This window comes from Danio rerio, chromosome 5 (assembly GCF_052040795.2).
Source record: "Danio rerio strain M-AB ecotype USA chromosome 5, GRCz13ab, whole genome shotgun sequence".
Lineage (NCBI taxonomy): Eukaryota > Metazoa > Chordata > Actinopteri > Cypriniformes > Danionidae > Danio > Danio rerio.
In genome coordinates, this window is record NC_141025.1 from 1757270 (window position 1) to 1783801 (window position 26532).

General features: G+C 35.8%; 2 protein-coding genes and 1 long non-coding RNA gene across 22 annotated transcripts in view; 1 reads left to right on the top strand and 2 right to left on the bottom strand.

Moving 5' to 3' along the window:
* dnm1a (dynamin 1a) overlaps window positions 1–26532 on the top strand; it is a 582590-nt gene that overhangs the window by 106972 nt on the left and 449086 nt on the right. For 3 of the 19 annotated variants that reach the window (XM_087251000.1, XM_087251001.1, XM_087250999.1), the window contains 2 exons: window positions 7923–8032; window positions 9949–10099. The exons of 2 other annotated variants lie outside the window; for them this stretch is intronic. In XM_087251000.1, coding sequence (XP_087107126.1) covers window positions 7923–8032; window positions 9949–10084 — 246 coding nt within the window. In that variant the 3' untranslated portion in view covers window positions 10085–10099. 19 annotated transcript variants of the gene reach the window in all.
* LOC147843767 (uncharacterized) lies at window positions 1384–6507 on the bottom strand. 2 transcript variants are annotated; one of them, XM_087253241.1, is made up of 2 exons: window positions 5443–6507; window positions 1384–4463 (listed from the first exon to the last, which is right to left on the bottom strand). In XM_087253241.1, exon 2 carries the CDS (start codon window positions 3506–3508, stop codon window positions 2330–2332), a length of 1179 nt encoding a protein of 392 aa, XP_087109367.1. In that variant the 5' UTR covers window positions 3509–4463; window positions 5443–6507; the 3' UTR covers window positions 1384–2329. The 2 variants fall into 2 exon arrangements, with proteins under 2 accessions (XP_087109367.1, XP_087109368.1); XM_087253242.1 differs by having other exon boundaries at window positions 5432–6481.
* Window positions 16545–19742, bottom strand: LOC147843768 (uncharacterized). The gene is made up of 3 exons (XR_015490872.1): window positions 19562–19742; window positions 18444–19424; window positions 16545–17771 (listed from the first exon to the last, which is right to left on the bottom strand). It is a non-coding gene; the product is annotated as an uncharacterized LOC147843768 (long non-coding RNA).

Genomic DNA, 26532 nt, shown 5'->3' on the forward strand with positions numbered 1-26532 from the left:
TTACTGAGAAGTTAGGAAGAATTTCACTTCTGTGTATGATTTGCCAATCTGATGATCCTCAGTTTCTACAGCCGCAGGTTATTTAGATCCTCGTCTGATTGTACTTTCAATATCAAATGACACAATTAAAACTTCCTGCTTTAAATCAGATCAGACGGATCAGATCTGGAGCAGATTTCTGTTCTGAGCAAACAGCATTCCCAGATCCTCAGAGCCTCTGAGACTTGAGCAGACCATCTGGAGAATCGTTCAGCGAGTGTGTGTGTGTGTGTGTGTGTTTAGGGAGCTGGGGAGGTCAGAGATCACGACTGATATACACTGATGTCTGACTTCTCACCCTCTGATGACTTCCATGCGTGTGTGTGTGTGTGTGTTTAGTTGCAGCGCTGTGGTCTGTTGCTCTGTATATACGACTCTCTGTGGGTCTATTTTTTTTAGAGCAAACACACACACACACACACACACTGTAAGGAAATGAATTCGCTGCTATTGCTTTAAATCTCTATTGTTTTAACTGTCAGCGTAAACGGTGTATTCTAGAAAAAAGTGATGTATGTATGTATTATTTATGCATGTAGGTTTTTTGAGTTGTGTATTATTAATGTTGGGTGGCTCAGTGGTTAGCACTGTAGCCTCACAACAAGAAGGTTGCTGGTTTAAGTCCCGGCTGGGTCAGTTGGTGTTTTTGTGTGGAGTTTGCATGTTCTCCATGTGTTGATTTCCTATGGGTGCTCCGGTTTCCCCCACAGTCCAAACACATGCGCTATAGGAGAATTGATGAACTAAGTTGGCCGTAGTGTACGAGTGCGTGTGTGTGTGAGAATTAGTGTGTATGGGTGTTTCCTAGTACTGAGTTGCAGCTAAAAGGGCATCCGCTATGTAAAACACATGCTGATATAAGTTGGCAGTTCATTCCATTGTGGCGACCTGATAAATAAGAGACTAAGCCAAGGGAAAATGAATGAATTATTAATGTTAAGTATACAGAATTAGAAGAAAGAAAATTAAGCATAATAAAATATTAAGTAATAATATTATAATATAATATATAATAAAATTATATATATATATATATATATATATATATATATATATATATATATATATATATATATATATATATATATATATTTATAAATGAATAATAAATAAAAAAATACATCATTTCGTTGTGAAAGTGGCAATATATTGTTATATCTTACAAATCTTGTTTAATATATAGTTTCTTAATAGGGGTGTAACAGATCACAGTTGATCCATGATTCGTACAGAATGGTGTTTTCTGACATTGCATGTTTAGCCTGCATTAATGCATTCAGAGTAAGCTGCACAATTAATCATTAAAAGATCGGGATCTCAACACCCACGCAACATCAATTACAAATGATGCTGATTTGCATATGTTTATTAATCCTAAGAAATTCAGTCTTTTGAGTTAGTTATAAAGTTACAAACCGTCAAATAACACAGCAGTACTGAGAGAACAGTTTATAGTTAAGATGAAACCACTGATGTTTATGGTAAAGATTAAATCATCATCATCTGCATTTAACTTGATGCTCTAAAATGAAAGTTGTGGGCAGCAATTACATTGTTTAACCAGTAGGTGGCGACAAACAGTCATCAAAAATATGCCACTGAATAATTCTTCAGAAATGATCATCTAGCAATGAAACATCATTTATTGAAGATGAGACTGGAAATAAACATGGGCTGTACAAATGATGTTAGATTTCTACATTCAGCATTATCAGCAACAGTAGTCGCAGTAAGTTTTTCACAGGACTAAATATTTTAGTTTATTTTCTTTAGCTGGTTATTTCTTCATGTTATTTGTAATTAAATTACAGCTTCTCAGTTCTGTTTGTTGAAATCAAGTGTCCTGCAGTGCTGTTTCTGTCATAAATGCAAAGCAAATGACATTAGTCTCCTCCCCTTTTGGGCTGATCCGAAAAATGGTCCAATCTGTAACTAAAACACCAGAATGTGATCCAAACTAGGAGATCTGTGATCCCTTACACCACTAAATCTTAAAATATGAAATTTTTAGCAGTACAATGATTTTCTTTATATTTAATAGACACTGATAAGTCAGGAAGATACACTGACGTTCTAGAAGACTTTTTAATGCAAATGTCATTTTCAAAAAAACAGTTCACCTAAAATTGATCATGGTCTGAACAGGAACACAAATGATGACTGAAGGTCTTTCTGAACTGTTCCTTTAAGAGTCCAGCAGTGATCATTCCATCATCTCAGTCCCCTCATTACCCTGCACTCGTCTCTCTCTCTCTCTCTCTCTCTCACACACACACACACACTCTCTCTCTCACATACACACACACACACACACACACACACACACACACACACACACAAGCACACACACACGCACAGACAGACACAGACACACACACACTCTCTCTCTCTCTCTCACATACACACACACACACACGCACGCACACACACGCACGCACACACACACACACACGCGCGCGCACACACACACAGACAGACACAGACACACACACACACACACACAAGCACACACACACGCACAGACAGACAGACACAGACACACACACACACTCTCTCTCTCTCTCTCACATACACACACACGCACGCACGCACACACACACACACACACACACACACACACACGCGCACACACACAGACAGACAGACAGACACACACACACACACACACACACACACACACACACAGACATACAAAGACACTCTCTCTTTCACACACACAAACTCTCTCTCTTTCTCTCTCTCTCCACCCCAAACACACACACACTCTCTCTCTCCTCAATCCTCTCTTTCCAAAATCTGGCTGAGGAAAAGGAAAAATCTGAGTCAGTGTGGGTGTGTGTGTACTGAGTCTGTCTGTCGGTCTGTATGTGAGAAAGTGTGTGTCTGTGTTTGTGTGTGTGTACTGAGTCTGTCTGTCTGTATGTGAGAAAGTGTGTGTGTGTGTGTTTGTGTGTGTGTGTGTACTAAGTCTGTCTGTCTGTATGTGAGATAGTGTGTGTGTGTGTGTGTTTGTGTGTGTACTGAGTCTGTCTGTCTGTATGTGGGAAAGTGTGTGTCTGTGTTTGTGTGTGTTTGTGTGTGTGTGTACTGAGTCTGTCTGTCTGTATGTGAGAAAGTGTGTGTGTGCGTTTGTGTGTGCTTGTGTGTGTACTGAGTCTGTCTGTCTGTATGTGAGGAAGTGTGTGTCTGTTTGTGTGTGTGTGTGTGGGAGAGACAGTTGCCATGACTTTACTGATAACATCATCTGTCCTGTGCCATTACTGAATGTGAGTGTGTGTGTGTGTGTCTGTGCGTGTGTGTGCGCGCATGTTTTTGTGTGATGAAGAGCACCTGGTCCAGCTGGCTTGAGTACCTGACACGCGTTACACACTCGGAAAGCCCCTGACGGTGATGAAAAACACAGAAAAGGAAAAATCCCGAAAATGACCACAGCACAGTTTAGAAGAGCTCTCGCTCCGACACCAGTCATCTGCACATCTAATTACCCTAGTGAAGCCTTTAAATGCCACTTTAGGCTGTATAGAAGTGTCTTGAAGAATATATAGACTAATATTATTTACTGTCATCATGGTGAAGAGAACAGAAATCAGTTGTTAGAGATGAGTTATTAACACTATTATTAGAAATGTGTTCGCTCCGTTAAATTGCACTTGGGAAATGTCAGTAACCCAGTTCAAGCTCTTCCTGTGAACTGTATGATGTTATAAAATCATTTAAGCTTTGTTTTCTTTAAAGATGCAGTGTGTAATTTTACACCCAGTGGTTGAACTGCATTGCACACCTGGTTCAAAACACATGCAAGAGCAGGTTGCCAGATTGATGACACCAACAGCAGTATGCCTGACTGTAGAACACTGTGTTCTGAATAAAAACAAAGGCATGCTATAGCAGGAATATTTTCTAATATTTTAGAAATGGCTTTTATTTCTCAAAGCTTAACAACAGAAAACTGACAATGATCAGCTCAGGTACACCTCATGGCCTTTATTCAGTGTTAAATGCTAATAATGTGAGTCTGAAGGCCGTTTTACATAACATTTATTGCCACACTACTGAAATCAACAGCAGATAGTTCAGCTCAGATCTGGAGAATAAAATAAAGCATCTGAAACTGAACTACAGAGCTGAGACTCAGTGCAAGCCAACACATATCAGTGATGCAGCATCTACATTTAATCATGTTAAAGAGCTTTATTATGTATTCATTAGATTATAAACCGTTTGGCTGGAGTGCAGTGAGTGCACTATTCTGTGCTTCTGAATGGCTGTGTTTACATTTCTGTCGTGTTTCGTCTGGTGCAAACAGCCTAACTGCTCATCACTGCGTATCCCGCAAGCGGCAACCTCCCGCTCTCTCTCAGGAAGTCAATACGGAAGTAACTAAAACTGCAATTCATCCGAAATTCCGCTAGTCCTGGCTGCTCCTGGCTCCAAAACAGAGCAAATTTCAATTGAGCCCACTGTTAGAATGGCCGACTTTACAGCAGAAAAAAAGGTGTTTACAGCCTGCTACAAAAAAAGATTTGGGTTAATACAGCTAATATTACCCTTCATGACAACTGTGAGGGGGGTGAATTTTTTTATAACTCGTCCGTTTCCTTTATATTAAGTTATATTAAGTTTGCATAATTAAGGGCGTGGCCACTTGAGTGACAGCTAGGTCTCGTTGGTCGCCGTGACGTCACCTCAGCTGAATCCTGCAGATTAGCCACTGAACTCGGCATATTTATCGTATTTCTGTGTTGTTTTATGTGGCTTTACACAGTCGACTGCCTTTTGGACTTGTTTCCTACAATTATCATATGGCATGGCATGCTGAGTGCACGTTATTGTGCTCACAAACCGTTCACGTGGCCTCCGTTTCCCATGTGAGTAAAGTTATATACTTATATACCATCTCTGTACATGTATTTGTTTTATTTAGGATCATTTATGGTTTATATTTATATTTAGAGCTGTAATGCACTGCAGAATCTGTCAGATTGATTAGCTGTAGGCTGTAGATCAGTCATCTGAAGCAATGTCATACAGTGTTATGCTGGAGTTCATCAATAGTCTTGCATTAACTAACACAGACTATATCTGAAGTGTTTGTAAGTAATTTGCGTTTTCCTCCTGTTGAAAAACGTCATAAGAACAATATTTAGTGGCTCAATGTATTACAGCAGTGTTTTTAAAAGACTAAACACTTTATTGATATAGTGTACAGCCAAGCACAAGTGGTCAGAATACAAACGAGTCGCAGGTGATAAAGTATTAAGCGTTCTCCCAAAGTAAACCAGGTGTCTGAACCAGGTCCAAGCAAACTGTCAGCAGGTGTCTGTAGCTCCGCCCACTCTCCGCCTCTTTGCCCTTGTTTGGTATCCCGCCGTGGGTGTGATGACGCGCGAACAAAATGCCGACGCATTTCAGTCACAGACGCATATTTAGAGAGCCTGACTGACTGACTGACTGACTGACTGACTGACTGACTGACTGACTGACTGAATGAATGAATGAATGAAATACGCTGTTCTCCACTAACTGGCAACCAAGGGTGCTGAAAAATTGGCCAAACTGGTATCGGGCAGGTCAATTGACCAAAACAAAGATACATTCTGGCATGTACGGCACATGTTCACAGCAGAATATCTGACTTCAGCATTGTTTTTCAGACAAACAAGAATGTTCACTAAGCATGTTTCTGAAACATTTGCACACATGTTTGGTGTTTATATGACACAGAAGAGTCAAAAACCTATGTACAGCACTTTTAAAAATCACTGATCTTCACAGCCTGATTGATATAGGATGTAAAGTGGGTCTCAGATTGAACAAAAAGCACTGCATTAAATTACATTGGTCTGCATCATGTCTTTAAAATGTTATATTTTATTTTACTCCAGTATTTTCAATGGAGTTTTAGCGCTCGCTTGCTGCTCCTGATGGCTTTTCATCTCATTTTACATTTGAACAATTAAATAAACGCTTAAGTCTGTTAAACTGATTATATTTTAATTAAATTACAACATCAATGCTGTAAAAGCACTGTTAAAAATGTTAGGTTCCACACAATCGATTTTGTCAATATCAGTGCCCATTTTATTTATATAGCACTATTAAACACAACCAGAGGTTGACCGATGTGCTGCACAGTACACATCACAACAGAGAAAAATATATAATTATAGCTAAAAGTTTTTACTGAAAAAAAGCCAAATCAAAGAGGTAAGTTTTTGTAACTTAAATTAAAAAAGAAGACGAAACAGATCTAATACAGAGAGGCAGAGCATTCCACAACCAAGGACCAGCTACTGCTGAGGCACTGTCACCTCTGCATTTCAGCCTCGACTTAGGAATACATAACAATCTCTGGTCAGAGGACAAATCTAAAAGATTAGTGTTGGGGCAACATAAAATAATTAAGTTAACATTAGTTTTTACAAATTTAAATAGATTGGACATAAAAAAAATCAAGTTGTCCCCCACAAAAATCTACCACAAATGTCATTATTTTGAGTGAGAAACTGTATGAAATTGAAAACAGTCACATTGACCTTTCAGCAGAGGTTTATCAGTAGGGGAAAAAACACAAGCTGTGCCTTAAGGCAGTAATTTTGTCTTCAACTGTAAGACTTCAGAAAGTCTCTCGAACACCAATCGGATCTCTGTGCCCTGTGGCTGGTCTTTTTTCGTCAGCTCCAGCTGGTTGGTGTGTGTTTTTCAGGCGTTACAGCAGGGCGCGGTGCTGGCTCTGGTGGGCAGGGGAATACCAGGCTGTACCCGCTGGGCTCCGGGCCCCTGACGGCCAGCCAAACAACTGTGGTGCACCAGTCAGACTCCGCCGCCACCCTCCCTCATGCTTTTTTTTTTTTTTAGCTCTGATGGTTCTAATCAGTTCCAGACGCGTGTGGTGAAGACATAAAATTCACTCTGCTATATATATATATATATATATATATATATATATATATATATATATATATATATATATATATATATATATATATATATATATATATATATATATTAGGGCTGCACAATATATAAATATCGCAATGTGTGTGTCCGCTAGTCACACCGCATGATATGCAAAGTTAAATTGGGATTATTGTTGATCAACAATTGAGATACATGAGATTTGTGGAGTCAGAGCAACATATAACCATAACAGAGTGAAACGTTATCATTTGCATGTGTTCTAAAGGTAGCATGTAGCATTGACACCTAGTGGTTGAACTAGGTATTGCAATCCAAATTCAAAACATATGAGAGTTTTTTTTTAACCTGACCCCTAATCCAATGATGATGCACACACACAGGTTGCCAGATTGAGGACACAAACAGAAGCGTGTCTAACGATTGAGTCTTAAACAATAGCTGGGCAGCTTACAGTGTATGTTTTTAATATTTATTTTATTTGCTAATTCAAAACCAGCTCATGTGTATTTTAATAAGTCAAGCTGCATACGCCTACACTGAACGCCTTCAGGACTGAAATTAAATACACTGTCATCAAGGCAACCCAAGATGCTGAAATATAATTGGTTAAAGAGGCAGTGGGCGGAGTTAGAGATCAAAGCAGAGACAAACATTGCGACAGAACACACATTCTCAAAGCAGAATCACTGACTGCAGCATTGTTGATCAGATACACAAGTGTGTTCATCAGCATGCTTCTCAAATATCTGCACACATATTATGGTGTATTTATGCTTTAGATGAGTCAAAAATGAATACAGAGCACACTTAAATTATGGAAACACGGTAAACTTGACCAGCATACATCCAACAAGCTCAGCACAATCAGCATATGCAACTGTGTCAGTCTCTAAGTCCTCTCTCTTTCTTACACACACACACACACTGCATTAAACTCATCCTCTCTGTTGTGCCCCCTGCAGGAGAAAGAGAAGAAGTACATGCTGCAGGTGGACAATCTGAAGTTCAGAGATGTGGAGAAGGGCTTCATGTCCAGCAAACACATCTTTGCCCTCTTCAACACTGAGCAAAGGTCAGAGGTCAAGCAGACAAACACAAACCTTCAGAATGACCACAAAAAAAAACATATAGGGAGAACATGGAGCGAATACCTGTAAAACAGGTTAAATGCAAACATATGCAGTTTGATAGAGTTGTTGATAAAACATAAAAAGAAGTAAAATGTCAAAATAAATAGTTTTTATCCTAAATGAAATAAAAAAGTAAAAATTTGATAGAAAAAAGTCTGATATTTGAAAATATTGTAATTATATTTCATATTATTATTAAAGTGTATTATTTAAATGTTAATTTATTGTTATAGTAAATTTGGATTTAAAGTTCGTGAGCTATTCATAACAGTATAGCAGAATATTTACATAAAATTAAATCTTTTACTAATATTTATTTACTATAATATTAAGTATTGATCAGAGCGGTCTATTCTTTTTTAATGAGTTTTTACATTTTAATATGAGTAAGAGTTTTGATCAAAGCTCTATAGTTTTAAAACATGCAATTTAATGCAAAATTGAAGATGATTAAGATATGAACAAATAAGAACCCTTTCTCAAAAGCCTGATGATCATATTTGATCCACTGTTATTGATTTTCTTATATTTTTACAGTACAGTACTGACAGCACAGTTGCCAGTAAAGTTAGATTACAGTAGAGAGTTACTTTAATTCATTTTACAATACATGAACATTTTACTGTACTTTTTCATTCAGTGATTTTAGGTATTTCTGCTCATTTTTACAGTATTAAACTGCATTATACAATGCTGCAAAATATTATAAATGTAATCATTACTAATAACTATAAGGTGACCATAGGATGGTCGATGCAAAGCTTTAATGAAAAGGGAGTGAATGCGGCTGTTTTAATATTCATTTCAAATTGTTTTAAAGCAGAAATAAAGCGAAAGCCGAATTCTCTTGAACAGCTCTTGCAATTATATCACATTTGACATCGGCTCTTGGATGCGACTTTGACTTTTCATAGAAAGACTAAAAATACTGGAAAAATACGGGAAAATAATTAAACGGGATGATAGCAAGATAAAATGGTAAAATATGGGAGAATCCCAGCAAAAAAGGGAAGGTTGACAGGTATGAGTTATATAGCAGCAGAGATATCAGTGCACGGTTTAACAATAACAAAAAAAATGTATTATTGTTGTTATTATTATTATTATTTTTATCATCATTAAGTAAAGCAATGTTGCTATAGTCCTATAAGTTTTCATCATAAAATATTACTAACAATATCAAAATAATTGTTATGTCTTAACAAAAAAAAAAAAAATCACATGACATTTTACTTGATAACTTAAATCTAATCAGACAGCAAAAAGCATGTACAGTTGAAGTCAGAATTATTAGCCCTCCTGAATATGTTTTTCTAATTTCTGTCTGACTGAGAGATTTTTTTCAACACATTTTTTAACATAATAGTTTTAATAACTCATTTCTAATAGCTGATTTATTTCTCTTTGCCATGATGACAAAATAATATTAAACTAGATATTCTTCAAGACACTAGTGTTCAACTTAAAGTGACATGTAAAGGCTTCACTAGGGTAATTAGGGTAAAGTTAGGGTAATTAGGCAAGTCATTGTATAACAGTGGATTGTTCTCGAGACAATCCAACACTAATATTGCTGAAGGGGGCTAATAATATTGACCTTAAAATTGCTTTAAAACAATTAAAAACTGCTTTTATTCTAGCTGAAATGAAACAAATAAGACTTTCTCCAGAAGAATAAATATTAGAGGAAATACTGTGAGCAACTCCTCAATCTGCTCAACATCATTTGGAAAAAGAAATTCACAGGAGGGCGAATAATTTTGACCTCAACTGTATAAGTTTGTGTGCAACATGTGTGTCAAATATAATGAGTGCTCATGGCGTAAAGGCATGAACGTTCACATCTTCTGCATGTCAGGAACGTGTATAAGGACTACCGTCAACTGGAGCTGGCCTGTGAGAGTCAGGAAGAGGTGGACGGCTGGAAAGCTTCATTCCTGCGTGCCGGAGTTTATCCTGAGCGTGTGGTGGTGTGTGTTCATCTCAGCTTTTAATGAATGCTAATGAATGATTAATACATGACTAATGCATCGTATAATGCTGTTGTGTTTCTCTCTTGCTGCTGCTGCTGCTTTCCATTGTGCCACACCAGGAGAAGGAGAAGGTACACACACTCTGAAGAATTTGGATTTATTTATTTATTTATTTATTGTGCATTTGTATTTTTCATGATTTCCAGTTAGGTTTGCATGATAGTGGGAAAAAATACAATATGCAATCTTATTGAGTATTGCAATCAACCCTTTTCACAGTTTCTCATCAGCAGATGTGGTCATAGTTGCTAAACTTAGAGCGCAGTGAATAGGAAAGTACAACAAATAATTTATTGACAATCCTATGTTCTGAAATTATTAAAGAAAAACTGTTATCAACGCTTTCAGAGAGAGGAAAGCAATAGAGAATGATAACGGCAGATAGAGGACAGAATAAAGTCATATTTACTGACCTGCCCCCCATACACACTGCATTACACACCTCACACAAGAGCTCATGTACTTGGTGTAATTTGATGCAAAGCTGATATAATACACACATAATTAAATACATAAAAATGCTCAATATTTTTAAAAATATAAATATTAAACATTTTTAAGAATTTAAGATGCTGATGAGCATTAAACGCGTCAGAACAGTCTTGTGAAAAGGGTCCATAATGATATTTCTTGTAATTTCCCTTCGGAAATTTTTAATAGCAATTGTTTGATCATTTGCTTAAGTAAATATGACACTACAGTCTAAACAGGTAATCAATGTTTTTTCTTATAAACAAATCAAATTATTAAATAAATCGAAATATATAAGTCCAAATTATACATTTTTTATAATTCCTTGAAATATTTTATTATATTATTTTTTTTAATATTTTACAAGTGATGTTTAGCAGACAACAGATATTTTCCATATTTTTTATGGGGAAAGTCTGGTTAGTTTTAGTTTGGCTGGAATAAAGGCTTATATATCCTTTTAAAACTGTGTTTTAAAACAGTTGTTTACAATTATTTTTAGATTTTCTACAGAAAAAAAAATGTAAAAGCTGCTGTGGTCAATATTATTATTAATATTATTATATATAACTTTTAGATTGTATACAGAACAAACCACTGTTATCCAATCAATTGCCTAGTTAACCTAATTAAGCCTAATCAATTAATGTCACTTTAAGCTAAATACTAGTTTCTTAAAAAATATCCAGTCATCATGGCAAAGATAAAGAATTTAATTTATTAGTCTATTAGTGTTTCTTTTAACTCTGTTCACCCCTTTGCGCCTCTCCAGCCAATAGCAGAACAACAAATACTGGGGAGGCGGAGCAAATATAGTACAGCCCTATCTGATTGGTCGAATACAGTTGAAATGATTAGTCCTCCTGTGAAATTTTCCAAATGTTCCAAAGTGCTGTTTAATTGAGAAATGAATGGAAAGAACACTTTTGTAAACCGAATATTTTTAGTCATTCTAATTTCTTTGTCTTGATGATGACGGCACATAATATTAGACTAGATATTCCTTAAGACACTAGTATTCAGCTTAAAGTGGCATTTAAAGGCTTAACTAGGGTAATTAGGGTAAAGTTAGGGTAATTAGGCAAGTAATTTTATAACAGGGGTTTGTCCTGGAGACAATTCAAAACTAATATTGCTGAAGGGGCTAATAACATTGTATATTTTATTAAACAATAAAAAACTGCTTTTATTCTAGCTGAAATAAAACAAACCAGACTTTCTCCAGAAGAAAAAATGTTCTAGGAAAAACAGTGAAAAACTCCTGAATCTGTTCTACAGCATTTGGCAAATATTTAAAAACAAACCAAAATTTTACAGAAGGGTGAATAATGTTCCCGTCACACCTTTTTGTAATATTGCACATACTGTTATTGTGATAACAATAATGTTTCGATATATTGTGCTGCCCTAATTGCCAGTGTTTGAGCTGCGTGTTATTATATATGTGTGTAGAATGACGCAGGCGAAGAGAACGGTTCCGACGGATTCATGCACTCCATGGACCCTCAGCTGGAGAGGCAGGTGGAGACCATCCGAAACCTGGTGGACTCCTATATGGCCATCGTCAACAAGACCGTACGAGACCTGATACCCAAGACCATCATGCATCTGATGATCAATAATGTAAGCAGCATCAGAGACTGCGTTATTTTTATTTGTTTTTTATTTTGACTAAGTTTACAATTGAAGTTATGCTAAATAAAATGACATAGGAAAAAAAAAGTATTGGACGGATGCAGAAAGGGAGGTGTAGAAAGGCAGTGAAAGCCCAGACAGCAGTGGAAATCTCTCAGTAGTTCTTCAGCAACCCTCTGCCCTTCCTCAGTGTAAATGAATATCAGCTGCTTCAGTCCAACATCTACATCAGCAGGAGGATGAAGATGAAACCAGGGTGGACATTTCAGCAAGACAATGATCCAAAACACAGCCAAGGAGACTCTCAGATGCTTTTAGAGAAATAAAATCAAGCTGTAGAATGGCCAAGCCCATCACCTGATCCAAATCCAATAGAGAATACAGAATAAAGCTCAGATTTAATAGACGAGACCCACAGTACCATCAAGATTTTCACATTCTGGTGAAGTCTGTGAGAAACTCACACCTGAGCAAAGCATGAGGCTTCATTCTCCACACTTTAAGCTGCAGCACCAAAACCTTTTATAAAAAGTATTGAATAAGTTTCAGTAGTTCAGTGCTTTCTCCTTCTATCATTTCATTGCTATTACAAACAACTCATATTTCAGATTTTATTTGTTTGTATTGTTTGGTTTTTTACCAAAATCCAATTTAACTCCATGTCAGCAGCAATTATTTTATTATAAATCTCTGCTCTTTCAGACAAAGGAGTACATCAACGCGGAGCTGCTGGCTTCACTGTACTCGTGTGGAGATCAGAACACACTGATGGAGGAGTCTGCTGAGCAGGCGCAGCGGCGGGACGAGATGCTCCGCATGTACCACGCTCTCAAAGAGGCGCTCAACATCATTGGGGACATCAGCACCACCACCATCTCCACCTCTCTGCCTCCACCCGTGGACGACTCCTGGCTACAGGTGCAGCGCACTGGCTCTGGAGGAAGGTGCGTTCAGGATGGACAGCGTATTTAAATTTTTATTTATTTGACAGGGACATGCACAACAATACATTGATCTGGTATGCACTGGTTACATAGCTGATCGGCTGATTCCGATTACGTGCTGATAATATCGTGCATCCCTAGACAACTTTGCCAAATCGCACAAACTTTAAATAAATTTAAATATGCCTATATTTTCCTGTCAGGTCTCCGGCCACCAGCCCAACCCCTCAAAGACGGGCTCCTCCCCCAGGGCCTCCAGCTCGCCCAGGTTCCCGTGGTTCGGCCCCAGGGCCCCCAGCTACAGGTGGGCCACCTGTTCCCTCCCGCCCCGGAGCCTCTCCGGACCCCTTCGGCGGACCTCCTCCTACGGTCCCATCCCGTCCTAACCGCGCCCCACCCAGTGTGCCCAGGTGAGACCCAGGGACATTAACAGCAGACTCACTAGTAAACAACACTAATGTGCTCAGACTAGAGGAATAAATGTCATTTCTGCTGCACTAGCGCCACCTAGTGTTATTTTTTTGTCCAGCCAACAGAAGACAAGCAACTTCTGTCTACATTAAACCAGACACATTTGATCACTTTTTATTTCAAAAGCTCTTTCTGTCTGCACTGGTGTTTCCAAAAGCTTCTCGTCCACATTGAAAAAATCTTCTTAATGAGTATACATATACAGTTTGCTCATAGATATTAGCAATAACTTTATATATGTGGCCATTTATGAACATACATGTGTAGTTTTATGTAATATAGTTGAACATATTATTCAAGTTCAAGGATATTTATTTATTATAGAGCACATTTAAAAGCAGTCACAAGACTGACTAAAGTGCTGTACGTAAGACAAGGTAAAAATAAAAAGACAGAATATAAAAACATAGAAATAAGGCAAGAGAAACGTCAGTAAAAATGTAGCACTGGAAAGGACTATTAAAATAATCTTAGAAAGCCAAGCTGAACAGGTACGTTTTAAGAAGTGATTTAAAAATAGATAATGATGGAGCTATTCTAATCTCAAGGGGCAAGGTTTTCCACAACCGAGGACCCGCCACAGAGAAAGCTCTGTCCCCTCAACGTTTAGCCTGGACTGAGGAACTGAAAGAAGATTCTGATCACTTGACCTGAGACTGGGGTCACCAATCCTGGTCTTGGAGGGCCGGTGTCCCTGCAGGGTTTAGCTCCAACTTACCTCAACACACCCGCCTGTATGTTTCAAGTATACCTAGTAAGACCTTGATTAACTTGTTCAGGTGTGTTCGATTAGGGTTGGAGGTAAAATCTGCATGATACCGGCCCTCCAGGAACACGTTTGGTGATCCCTGATCTAAGAGATCTCACAGGAGTGTAAAAATGAAGCAGCTCTGAGAGATGGGATGGGGCTAGATTATGGAGGGATTTATAAACCAGTAAAAGCACTTAAAAATCAATTCTGAATTGGACAGGCAGCCAATGAAGGCCTCTTAGAAGCGGGGTAATGTGGTCATATTTTTTTGCGATAACAAACAAATCTAGTAGCAGCATTTTGGACCAACTGATGGCGAGAAACCTGGGATTTTGACATGCCATAGTAAAGTGCAATGCAGTAGTCTAACCGTGATGTAATGAAAGTGTGGACAGCCATCTCTCGAGTGGTGGGATTAAAAAGTGTTTAACTTTAGACAGCAACCATAGTTGATAAAAACTGGAGCCAATAACCGAACTGATCTGTTCGTCGAGTTTTAATGGCTCATCAAGGATGACACCCAGATTGCGGACATGGGGGGATCTGAAGGCAGATAAGCAGCCCAAATCTAGACAAGAGGCCTGAATGTTTTCAGTAGGGTATAATCGTTGCATTCCTAACGGAAACATAGCTATTGACATCCATAGTAGTAGGAACTAAAATGTTTTCAGTATTATTCAGAATATATTTTTGCTCAACAGAAGAAAGAAACTCAAACTGGTTTTAAACGAGTAAATAAAGACATAAGTATCATGTTTGGGTGATCTGCCCCTAATGTGTCTGGCTTGATGTAAACAAGCCTCCATCTGATGTAGCAAGTGGTGCAGAAATAAGCATATACTGTACAGTACAACACTGTACATGAAAGATTAGAAATGCACAGAAACACTAACCTCTGCAGTCTAATAAGAGATTGCATTTGCTCTTAGCCGCGGAGTGTGAGACTGTAATCGGTGGATTAAATGCAGTGGTGTGGGTGAGTTAACCGGTCACCATAGCAACATTTAAATGATAAGCAGTCGCAGTCTTATCATCACTGACAGTTCATTGTTTCTGGTTATCAAAGTGTTCAGATGTCCACAGTCTGCTGTCCTGCTTCTAACACTTATAATCGGTCAAACATCACAGTAGAGCTGGGTGATGTATTTTGCTGGTGATATGCAGTGCTCAGTATAAATGAGTACACCCTCTTTTATACTGAAATTTTCTACAGGATGCTTTACAGTAATATATAAGTGCAAATACACTAGATTAGACAGCACCAAAGACGAAACTGATGAACTAATCTAACAAAAAAAACTAAAGATGTAATCTAATGTAATGTAATGTAAAGAATCATCATTGGGGACATCAGAATAAAAGATCACAGTCGAAAAATGTACACTCCTTAACTAATGTCAGAGACAAATAGTAAATCAAATTTCAATAAACAGGAAAAACCAAGAGAAACAAAATATTAAATTTATAGTTTTGTTTGAATTTATATGTATTATCTTTCAATCCTAAATATGTTTGGTGAGCAAACTCTTATTTTACTGCATGTAACTGTTGAATAAAACTGTTTTGTTCAAATGCATTAACATATATTGGCTATATTTACTGAGAAATTGATTTATACATTTTTAAATACGGTTATACTCATTTTAGCGGAGCACAGTAAATGTAAACAATACTAGCAAAACTGTCACAATTTTGGTTAAAAAATATAGGTTTTTTTTGCGGATCGTATAGTGACACTCCCAGGTTAAATCAGGGATACTATTTGGATTAAAAGTTGATTAATTCAATTTATTTGTGCAAATCAGTCGTCTAAATAAATAAAAACAGTCTGATTTAAAATAAAATAATTTATTAAACTAATTAGATTTGTTTTTTAAAATTTTTTTTACAAATGTCTTTTTTTGACATTGATAATATAAAATAATATAATATAATATAATATAATATAATATAATATAAAATAATATAATAATATAATATAATATAAAATAATATAATATAAAATAATAAAATATAATATAATATAAAATAATAAAATATAATATAAAATAATATAATAAAATATAATATAAAATAATATAATATAATATAGTACAATATATTATAATATAATATAAAATAATAAAATATAATATAATATATATTTTTAGACTTTTTCCTATGTTTTATTTCATCAAAAATAAATATCAGTAATATTGTGAAACATATTTTTCCTAAATTAAAATAGATGTTTTAAATGTTTGTTTTTTTCAGAAGTCTGTTCAGCTCAGCAAGCCTGCATTATTTAATCCAAAGTTATATCTTCGCTATTTAAAATAACTTGCTTTTTGAATATATGTTAAAATGTAATTATTTATGTGATTTTTTTGGCATCATTACTCCAGTAACATTATCCTTCAGAAATCATTGTGATATTCAGATTTACTTATTTAAGACTATTTATTTAGACCTTAGATCAAATATTCAACATTCTGACAGCTAGTGAGTGTTTTAAAATATATTTCCCCCCCGAGTCATTCAACCCAGATTTTCAGCATCATTACTCCACTCTTCATTATCACTTTTAATTACTTTATACTGTTTATATTAATTAAAAAAAACAAATACATTCTCAAAAGGCTTAAAAAATGTAGTTATTATAATTGGATTTTCAAATAACATAAGATTCAACGTTATTGCCATTAGAGTACAGGGTAAAGGAATGCAGTTAACATCTAACCAGAGTGCCAATATAAGCAGTGACAGGATATAATGAAAACATAATGGTTTTAATAACTCATTTCTAATAACTGATTTCTTTTATCTTATAATAATTGACTAGATATTCTTCAAGACACTAGTTTTCAGCTTAAAGTGACATTTAAAGGCTTCACTAGGCTAATTAGGGTAAGGTCATTGTTATTAGGCAAGTCATTGTATAACAGTGGTTTGTTCTGGAGACAATCCAACACTAATATTGCTTAAGGGAGCTAATAATATTAACCTTACATTATACAGATTGAGTTAGTATATGAATAAGATGGGTTAATAACTACTGGATGATAAGAATGTTAAGATATAATATACAGTTTAAATTGGATAATTGATGCATGTACACTAAAGCAGAAAAACTATGAACATTTTACAGATGGATATGAATAAGTCAATGTGATTAGATCAATAATTGTACAGTCAAGGTGTAAAGTGACATATAATAGTGAGCAAAGACTGAAAACCCTGCAACCCTGAGAATGAACATCTCTACCTGCTCAAAAACAAAGCATATCAGGAAGAGAAAAACCCAAGGTATTCTTGAGATAATTGTTTTGTAAAAAGGAGAAGAGGTTAAAATCTGGATTTTAATGTCTTAATTATATCACCCAGCTCTAATAATAGTCTGAGGGTGCTTTCACACCTACACTTTTGTTTCGGAACGTATCTCGTTTGCCCAGTTAGCGCGGTTCGATTGGCATATGTGAACAGGGCAATCGCGCTCTGTTCCGCGCCAAAGTAATCGCTCCGAGATCGCTTGAATGAGGTGGTCTCGGCTCGATTGAAACGAACCCTGGAGCGGTTCGATTGTAGTGAGAAAGCGATCCGATCCGAGCGCGGTTATACCACAGTGTTTTATGGATATGTAATAAGCTTACGGCTATATGAAGAGAGAATTATGATTAGGGCGGGAAGTTTCGCGAGTCTCCGGATGCCCGCAAACGAGTGATGATCTCCCGGTAATCTCGCGTCTCCCTCCCAGTCCTCAAATAGGCATCGTCGCGCACCCTTCTCACCCCTCCCCACCGTGTCTCTCCTCAGACACGTCGCGCGCACTCTGTCAATCACCACCTAACCACCACCTCTCCTGACAGCTGAGCGGGAAGCTGCAAAATAAACCCTGACACTCTGACCAATGTAAGGAGAGTTTACTCGCACGTGACTTGTTTTAGCTCTTTTGGTCCGATTAAAAACTTTGCAGTGTGAATGCGAACCGCTCCAAGAGCAAAGAGCAACAATGTAACAATTGTAATCTCTGTTTCGGAACAACTGAATCGATTCACAGGTGTGAAAGCACCCTGAATCTCGTCTCTGAATGTGTCACTGAATGGACGTTTGGTCACATTGGCTCTGCGCAACACACACACACTGCACAACACACACACTCAAAAGATGCTTTACTAACCATACAGATGAGGGTGCGAGGGTTTTTTTTGTTCTTTCTTCAGTTTCTTTGTGTTTAACGCTGAAGTCTTCTGTTGTATGTGATTTAATCATTCTAATTCGCTTGCTTCCTTACAGCAACACACACTCATTCATTCATTCACACACACCCTAATGAAGTCCTAAATTTAACACTGCAATCCCTAATAAATGCACTGCAAAAAGTATTTTTCTTACTTCATGACAAGCTAAAAATATGATTTTGTTTTCAGAGTCGATATGAAGTGAGTTTCTTAAAACAAGCAAACTAATCGGCCAATGGGGAATGCTTTCACTTTGATTTAATATTATTTTGCATACTCCATTGGCAGATTACTTTGCTTGGTTTAAGGAAAAACTCACCGCATTTTGACTTATTATTTCTGAAAACAAGACCATATTCTTTGCTTGTCTAGAAAATGCTCATTGATTTAATAATTTTTAGATATTTTGACCAAAAACAAGACAAAAACTGTGTAAGAAAAGCATTTTTTGCAGTATGATTTGTCAACTGAGCTGCAAAACCTCTGATCAAAACAAACACTTCTGAAAAAAATAGTATCATATCTCATTATAAGGCCAGACAGAATCTGCAGTCATTTGTTATTTCTGCGCAGACTTTCATACAAAATCTGGCTACTCATTGCTGATTGGCTATTAAATACGTATTGAAGCGTGGAGGTTTTGGACATCAGTCTGTGGTTAGCTTGGACTGGAGATGTGTTCATGTTAGGGCTGCACAATGTATTGAAAAATTATCGTTATTGCAATAATAGCATATGCAATATACAGTTGAAGCCTTGCTAAATTATTAGCCCCCCTGTATATCTTTCCCCAATTTTTGTTTAACACATTTCTAATCATAATAGTTTTAATAACTTATTTCTAATAGCTGATTTATTTTCTCTTTGCCATGATGACAGTAAATAATATTAGACTAGATATTCTTCAAGACACTAGTATTCAGCTTAAAGTGACTTTTAAAGGCTTAACTAGGTTAGTTAGGGTAAAGTTAGGGTAAATAGGCAAGTCATTGTATAACAGTGGTTTGTTCTGGAGACAATCCAACACTAATATTGCTTAGAGGGCTAATAATATTGACTTTAAATGAGTTTAAAACAATTAAAAACTGCTTTAATTCTAGCCAAAGTAAAACAAATAAGACTTTCTCCAGAAAAAATTTTTTTAGAGGAAATACTGTGAACAATTCCTGAATCTGTTTAACATTTTTTAGGAAATATTTGAAAAAGTAAACAAATTTACAGGAAGGCAAATAGTTCTGACTTTAACTGTGTATTGCAGACATGTGTGATAAATGACATTTACTTCATGCATTGGTTGTTTATCTAAATTTGCCCAATCAGATGGGGTCATACTATCTTAAGCCCCGCCTCACCAGTAGTTACTGTTCTGCTATTGGCTGGAAAGACCCAAAGTTGAACCCAAAGCTGAAAATAAACAAAAAGGAGCAGACGATTCGAGAAGAAAAATGAAAACAGCCAATTACAGTCAGGATATCTGTGGAGGTTTTCACTGATTCAGTGTTTTAAAGACTAAAAGTTTCCAACTTGACACAGTTTTCAAGTGTGAATTAGAATGAATTAGATCTAATATATATATATATATATATATATATATATATATATATATATATATATATATATATATATATATTATATCAGTTTATTTTGATATCATTAGATAGATAAAAGATTTGGATCTAATAAAAATAGCATTTTTCTAGATAATCATCATTGCAATATTCAACAATTTCGCATATCGAAAATTTTCCCAGTATGGTGCAGCCCTAGTTCATATTTCTGTGTCTCCTCCATGTTAACTTTGTGTGTGTGTGTGTGTGTGTTTTGCACATGCTTCTCTTCCTCCTGCCCATGGCTTTTTTTTTTCAACCCTTCCTGCTGATATGGATTATTTTTCACAGAATTACAATCAGTGACCAATGAGGACTAACGCTTCTGGTACGTCTGTGGTTCTCTCGCCATTCCCCATCCCTCTGCATGGCCGACTGTCTCTGAGAGCCTCCGACAGATGATCAATAGTGCAAAACAAAAACTACGTACAAATAAATCACTCGTAAACAAACAGTCAGTGTTTGTGATTGACAAACATAATCAGTCAAAACATTCCCAAAACATAAAGAGTTACCGGTTATTGGTATCTGCCAAATCCATGGAAAATATTTATTTTAACTTCAAAAAAATAACCCTACATAAATGTTAAACAAACATATTCAGATTTAATTGTTGCCTTTTTTAATGTTTCGGTGCATATTTAAACTAGTTTTTAAAAAGACTGATGTCAGATTGTAGCTTAAGTGGAAAACAATAAAAAAGTTAAACAAAACAAAAGTTATGGAAAATTAATAAAAAAAATATATATATATATATATATATATATATATATATATATATATATATTTCATTATATTATGTAAAAAATGTATTTTACAAAGCCTTTTTAGACTAAAATGTACAGAAAATCCAAGCTAAATATGTAAACAAATCATATTCCAATTTTGAACTTGATATCTCAAAAAATGAGCCTTCAATAAGATTTAGTTTGCCTGCAGTGCCAATCATGACCACCAGGTGACATTTAGTTTACATAGGTGGCCAAATACTGGCACTGCCTATTTTTATGGACATGAATCATATTTTTTCATACTTTTGATAATATCTGTAAATGTTATTTGAATTTAGCTGCTAAAAACATTTAATAATGTTTACATGTGGATTACTGTAGCAAGGTAATGCTTTACGACGCTGATGAGTATCCTTGTTCCAAGTTTATAAATAATCATTGCTCAGTAATATCTATTAAAAAACTGATGATGAAACAGCTCAGAATGTCTATTCAAGTGATATAAAGTTTGTCATGATTGCTTTATGTTTAGACTACACTATTATGACTTAAATATGTAAACACAAATGCTCCCAGGTGACAGTAAATCTATTTTGATCTATTATTCTTCCAATGTAGAAAGTAAAGTGGAAAATATGTATCAATCAAATCAATCAACACTGTGACAAAAGTCGCTCAGTGCAGAAATCTACCAGATGCAGTGACCTGATGCAAATAAAAACAATAAAATGTAACCCACTAGCCTAACAGGAGTAATTTATATGAACTGATATGGTACAAAATAAAGGTGAATTCTGAATGTATGTAGGCATGGGCCGGTATAAGATTCTGATGGTATGAAAACCTCGGATAAAAATTTCACAGTTTCATGATATCACAGTATTGTGATTACTGCTCTAAAATATACTCTTTTTAAATGTCTGAGTAGAAAACGAATATTTTTCCCTTTAAAACACAATATATTTTATTTTAAAAAACATTTTAAATATTCTGGAGCAGTAAACATGTCAGGCTAAATAATGAAAATGAAATTTTGACTTCTGCTATCTTTATTTGTTTAAAAACTGATTTTTAAAACTATTTAAAATGTCATCTTTACTTAAATGATACGGTTTTCCTAAAAAAAAATGTAAATAAAATTTTTAACACATCTTAGGAACGGTATGGCAGAAAGGGCGATGCGGTGGCACAGTAGGTAGTGCTGTCACCTCACAGCAAGAAGGTCGCTGGTTCGAGCCTCGGCTGGGTCAGTTGGCATTTCTATGTGGAGTTTGCATGTTCTCCCCGTGTCCGCGTGGGTTTCCTCTGGGTGCTCCAGTTTCCCCCACAAGTCCAAAGTACAGGTGAATTGGGCAGGCTAAATTGTCCGCAGTGTATGAGTATGAATGAGTGTAAATGAATGTTTCCCAGTGATGGGTTGTGGCTGGAAGGGCATCCACTGCGTAAAAACATGCTGGATAAGTTGGCGGTTCATTCCACAGTGGTGACCCCAAATTAATAAAGGGACTAAGCCGAAAAGAAAATGAATGAATGATATAGCTGAAAATTTTGATAGTTTTAAAACCTTGAGCTTTCCAAACCGTGGTTGACCTTGAAACCAGTTATCGTCCCATGCCTAATTGTATGTTTAGGTTGAAATAAACAGCACAAAAGAATAGGGAAATAAATCACTTTGAAAAAGTCCTAAATATTATTAATACTTTAATTATAACCATAATAAAATGGTTCTATTGATATTATACAGCAAGCTTTTATAATTATATAAGTTAACAACCTTTAAAGCATATTTTAAGCAGTGGTGGGGAAAAAACTATTTAAATTGTAAATCGGACTTTTTTAAAACCATATCGCCCAGCGCTACTACTAGTGAAATGCTCTTGTTTAACTCTTACCATTCATTCAGACATTCAGCATGTGTGTCTCTGTGAGGGCTCTGGGACAGACGGACAGAATCTCTGAGATGCTGAAATATCCTACAGAATAAATCAAATTAAACTATTTAAATGGTTAGTTCAGCCAAAGATTAAAAGTGCCCCATGATTTACTCCTTGTCTTTTTGTAAAAAACATTCATATTTAAAACTTTCAAAAACCATTGACTTTTTCCTGTAATTTTCGTTGAGCTCGTCTTCTCCTTCTACTTTTTTGATGCATTAGCGCCACCATCTGGACAGAACAGTGTTTTTCTATCTCCTTAGTGTGAAGAGCATGTGCAGTTAAAACAAATGTGGAAGCATCAAAATAACCACTATACAGCATATGTTTCAGGAGTTATATAGCTATATATAGCATCTTAGTCATCTTTTAATTTGCTTTGTCCATTGTAGAATTTTCGTATTATTTTTAGGGAGAACATTTTACCATTGGTCCAGGGACAACAGATGAAAAACAGCCTTTGACTAACTCTGGTGCATTTGCAGCAATCTTAATTAATGTACACTGTTCATGCCAATAAACCAATGAATAAATAAAGCAAAGTGAATTGAAACAGACAAAACACAGCAATGCGCTAAAACATTCATCTAAAAAAAGGAGAAGATGATGATGGATGGTGCTTTCTGGAAATTACACGGTTATGAATGTTTTTCTTACCAAAACGCATCGATTCGCTTCAGGATATCTTTAGTTCTCCCTGGAGGAAAAGTGAGACACATTCTTTTGTTTTGACTTCTTTTATATATAATTGGCAGCCTGCTGCCGTTTTAGACTTATAAAAACCCAAGATTATTATTACATATTAAATTTTGAATTTGACTGAAATTCATATGTGGCTCTGTGACATGTTGGTGGCTTCCACTCACATTTATACCTTAAGGGACATGTCAAAATGGTAGTTTCTGTTATAAATAAGTTAAGGAAAATAGTTTTAAAATGTTATAAAAATACTAATATGTAAACCATTTCGATAACATTGGCTCGTTTGCTGATTGGCTGGCATGCTGATTGTTTGGTATGCTGATTGGCTCGTATGCTAATTGGCTCATATGCTGATTGGCTATTCTGTGGATGGACAGCAGATCTCAGAACAGATTCTGAATTGAGCAAACATCATGTCAGCTCTCTGAATATGTGCATTGGATTGATTTATGATTTATTTCATTTAATCAAGATCTGACGAGGCTTTTTCTTTCTGCAGCCATGTTGTCTTATTTTTATTTTAGTTTTACCATCATTATTTATAATCCCTCCAACTAAGAACACAATAAACATCCACTCAAATCCAGCACATGTGACCCTTAGGGTGAAAGCGAGCAGCGGGGTCAGAGGTCAAATAATCAGTGTACTTTTGTCCTTGTTGTTTGTCTTTTCATGGCATCTCATTCTGTCATGGCGTGATCGCTGAATGCTTTAAAATAGGTTTGCAAACATGATCCTGAATTGAATCCAAACATCAATATTGGTAATATTATAAGTATTTTTATTAATTTAATTATTACATTTGTTTTTTGCAATGGATGAATTGTACTTTTTTTAATAATAATATATTATATTAAGTCTTATTAATAATATTAAATACCTATTACTAGAAATATTTGACAAAACTATGAGATTAAATATCCTGAATGATGATTTCAGCAATTTATTTATAGTTTTAAACTACTACGAATGTAAATTAATCAAGTGCTTTCACATATGAGAGCAGATTCTTTCACATTCAGAGAACATAATCATTGCAAACTTGTGATTGCTGTGTGTGTGTGTCTGCGTGTCTGTTACTCATCCATCTTCTCTCTGTGTTCCCATGGCAGCCGACGACCCCCGGCATCACCTACGCGACCATACTGACCCACAGACTCCTCCCGCTTAGACTATTAGCCCCTCCCACACCCGTGACAGACAACGAGGACAGACACGCCCACCCAGCCAGAGCTCCTCCCCTTCCTTCCTGCTCCTCATCACTAATACACAACATACACACTGATTCAACAACTCTACAACCCTCTGTCACAAGTTTTACATTTATGCTATTAATATTATTATAATTATTTAGCTTAGGGGTCTCAAACTCATATATTCAAGTGTATATAACAGTCAGAAATGAACTACTGATAATAATGTAAAGCATTGTAGGCCAAACTAAAATTTGATGAATGAAATGATGCATTATAAATGTTTATGAACTCAATCTCTTTGACAGAAGGTTGATGAGTTTTAGATGCCTGTTCATGATATTCAACAATTAAAATGCCTACTTTTCCTTAAACAATAAGCTTGATACACTTCAAAAAAATGATCTTATTGGTATATTCATCTTAAATCAAGACACATTTACTTGAGAAGCAATTTTATTTGGGCTTGTTTTCTAAAATTATTAACAATAATAATAAAGTTTACGCTTGAATCAATTAAATAAATCAGTCAACAAGGTCAGAAAAATAACCATAATTCAACAGAAATCACATTTTTTCTAACCCAATGCCATTTTTATTCAGTTTTAAACCAAAAACTTATTTAATTTCATTAATATCTTCATTACATTGCATCTTAAGTAAATGTACCTTGATGTGAGAATGATTTTCAGAACAAATTTTTTTTTTTTGCAGTGTAGCAAAGGTCAAACGAATGACGGCAGGGTCTGATAAATGCATTCCTGTCCGATTTGTGTTGCTTTATTTATTTTCTTTCATCTTAAGCTTCTTTTGGTTATCCGATGCTTGATCTTCTGCCCTATAAGCGATGCATTATCTCTCCAAAGTGTGTGCTGGAGCTTGACGATAACTGCATCTTCTGAATGTGCTGCTGTGCGTCTGTGTTTCTGTACATTACTATTGGCTCTGTTTTGTTTTTGTTCTGTATGTGCGTCGGCCTGCAGTGGTCCCTGAGCTTACGGGCCAGAAGACGACACCAAATTCCTGAAGGGTAAATACCGCACTCTTTCATAGTCCTACAGTCAACATCATACACAGCCAGACTCTTATGTAGATTAGGAAACTGCTCAGTTCTGTTACAGTCTATAGCAATGTGCATCAATATTAAATAGTGGTTGTTTACATTCTGTACATTTCAATGCAACATGTATACAACATATTATACCAAATATACGGCCAATAAACAAATCTAGACGCTTAAGCCACTAGTCTGAATGTCATTACATTAGATATTGAAAATTCTATGAGGAGTGTTTAAATTGGGAGCTCAACTGAATCAAATGATTCATATGCTTCACAAAGTGACTCACTGTTTTCAAACTTACAGCTAGTCCAAGATATCAAATTAAATGATATAAGAACAGACAAAATATGCCTAAAGACAGCGTTTACAAAGCACTCACAGAGGTTTTTAAATACAACAAATCATTACATAATATGTAGTGAGTAAAATTCATGTAGCTTACATTACTTTTAATAATTAGTGTGGTGCTAGTCTTTTTAAATAGATTTGGTTAATCAGATAACAGTCTATTAATGATTAACTTAAAGCGTTTATTAAAACCTAAATTAAAATGACTACTACCAGACACTTATTGACGCCATATACTTATTACTTGACACTTCACGTTACTGAGTGAAATGTAAACAACAAGCGTAATGAATCGTGCGAATCTGAACCGCTGAATCGACACAAAAGATTCGAAGCTTCGCA

Bases quoted from the DNA above. Each gene is read 5' to 3' on its own strand.
- LOC147843767 (XM_087253241.1), bottom strand. From the start codon at position 3,508: ATGACTGGTGTCGGAGCGAGAGCTCTTCTAAACTGTGCTGTGGTCATT.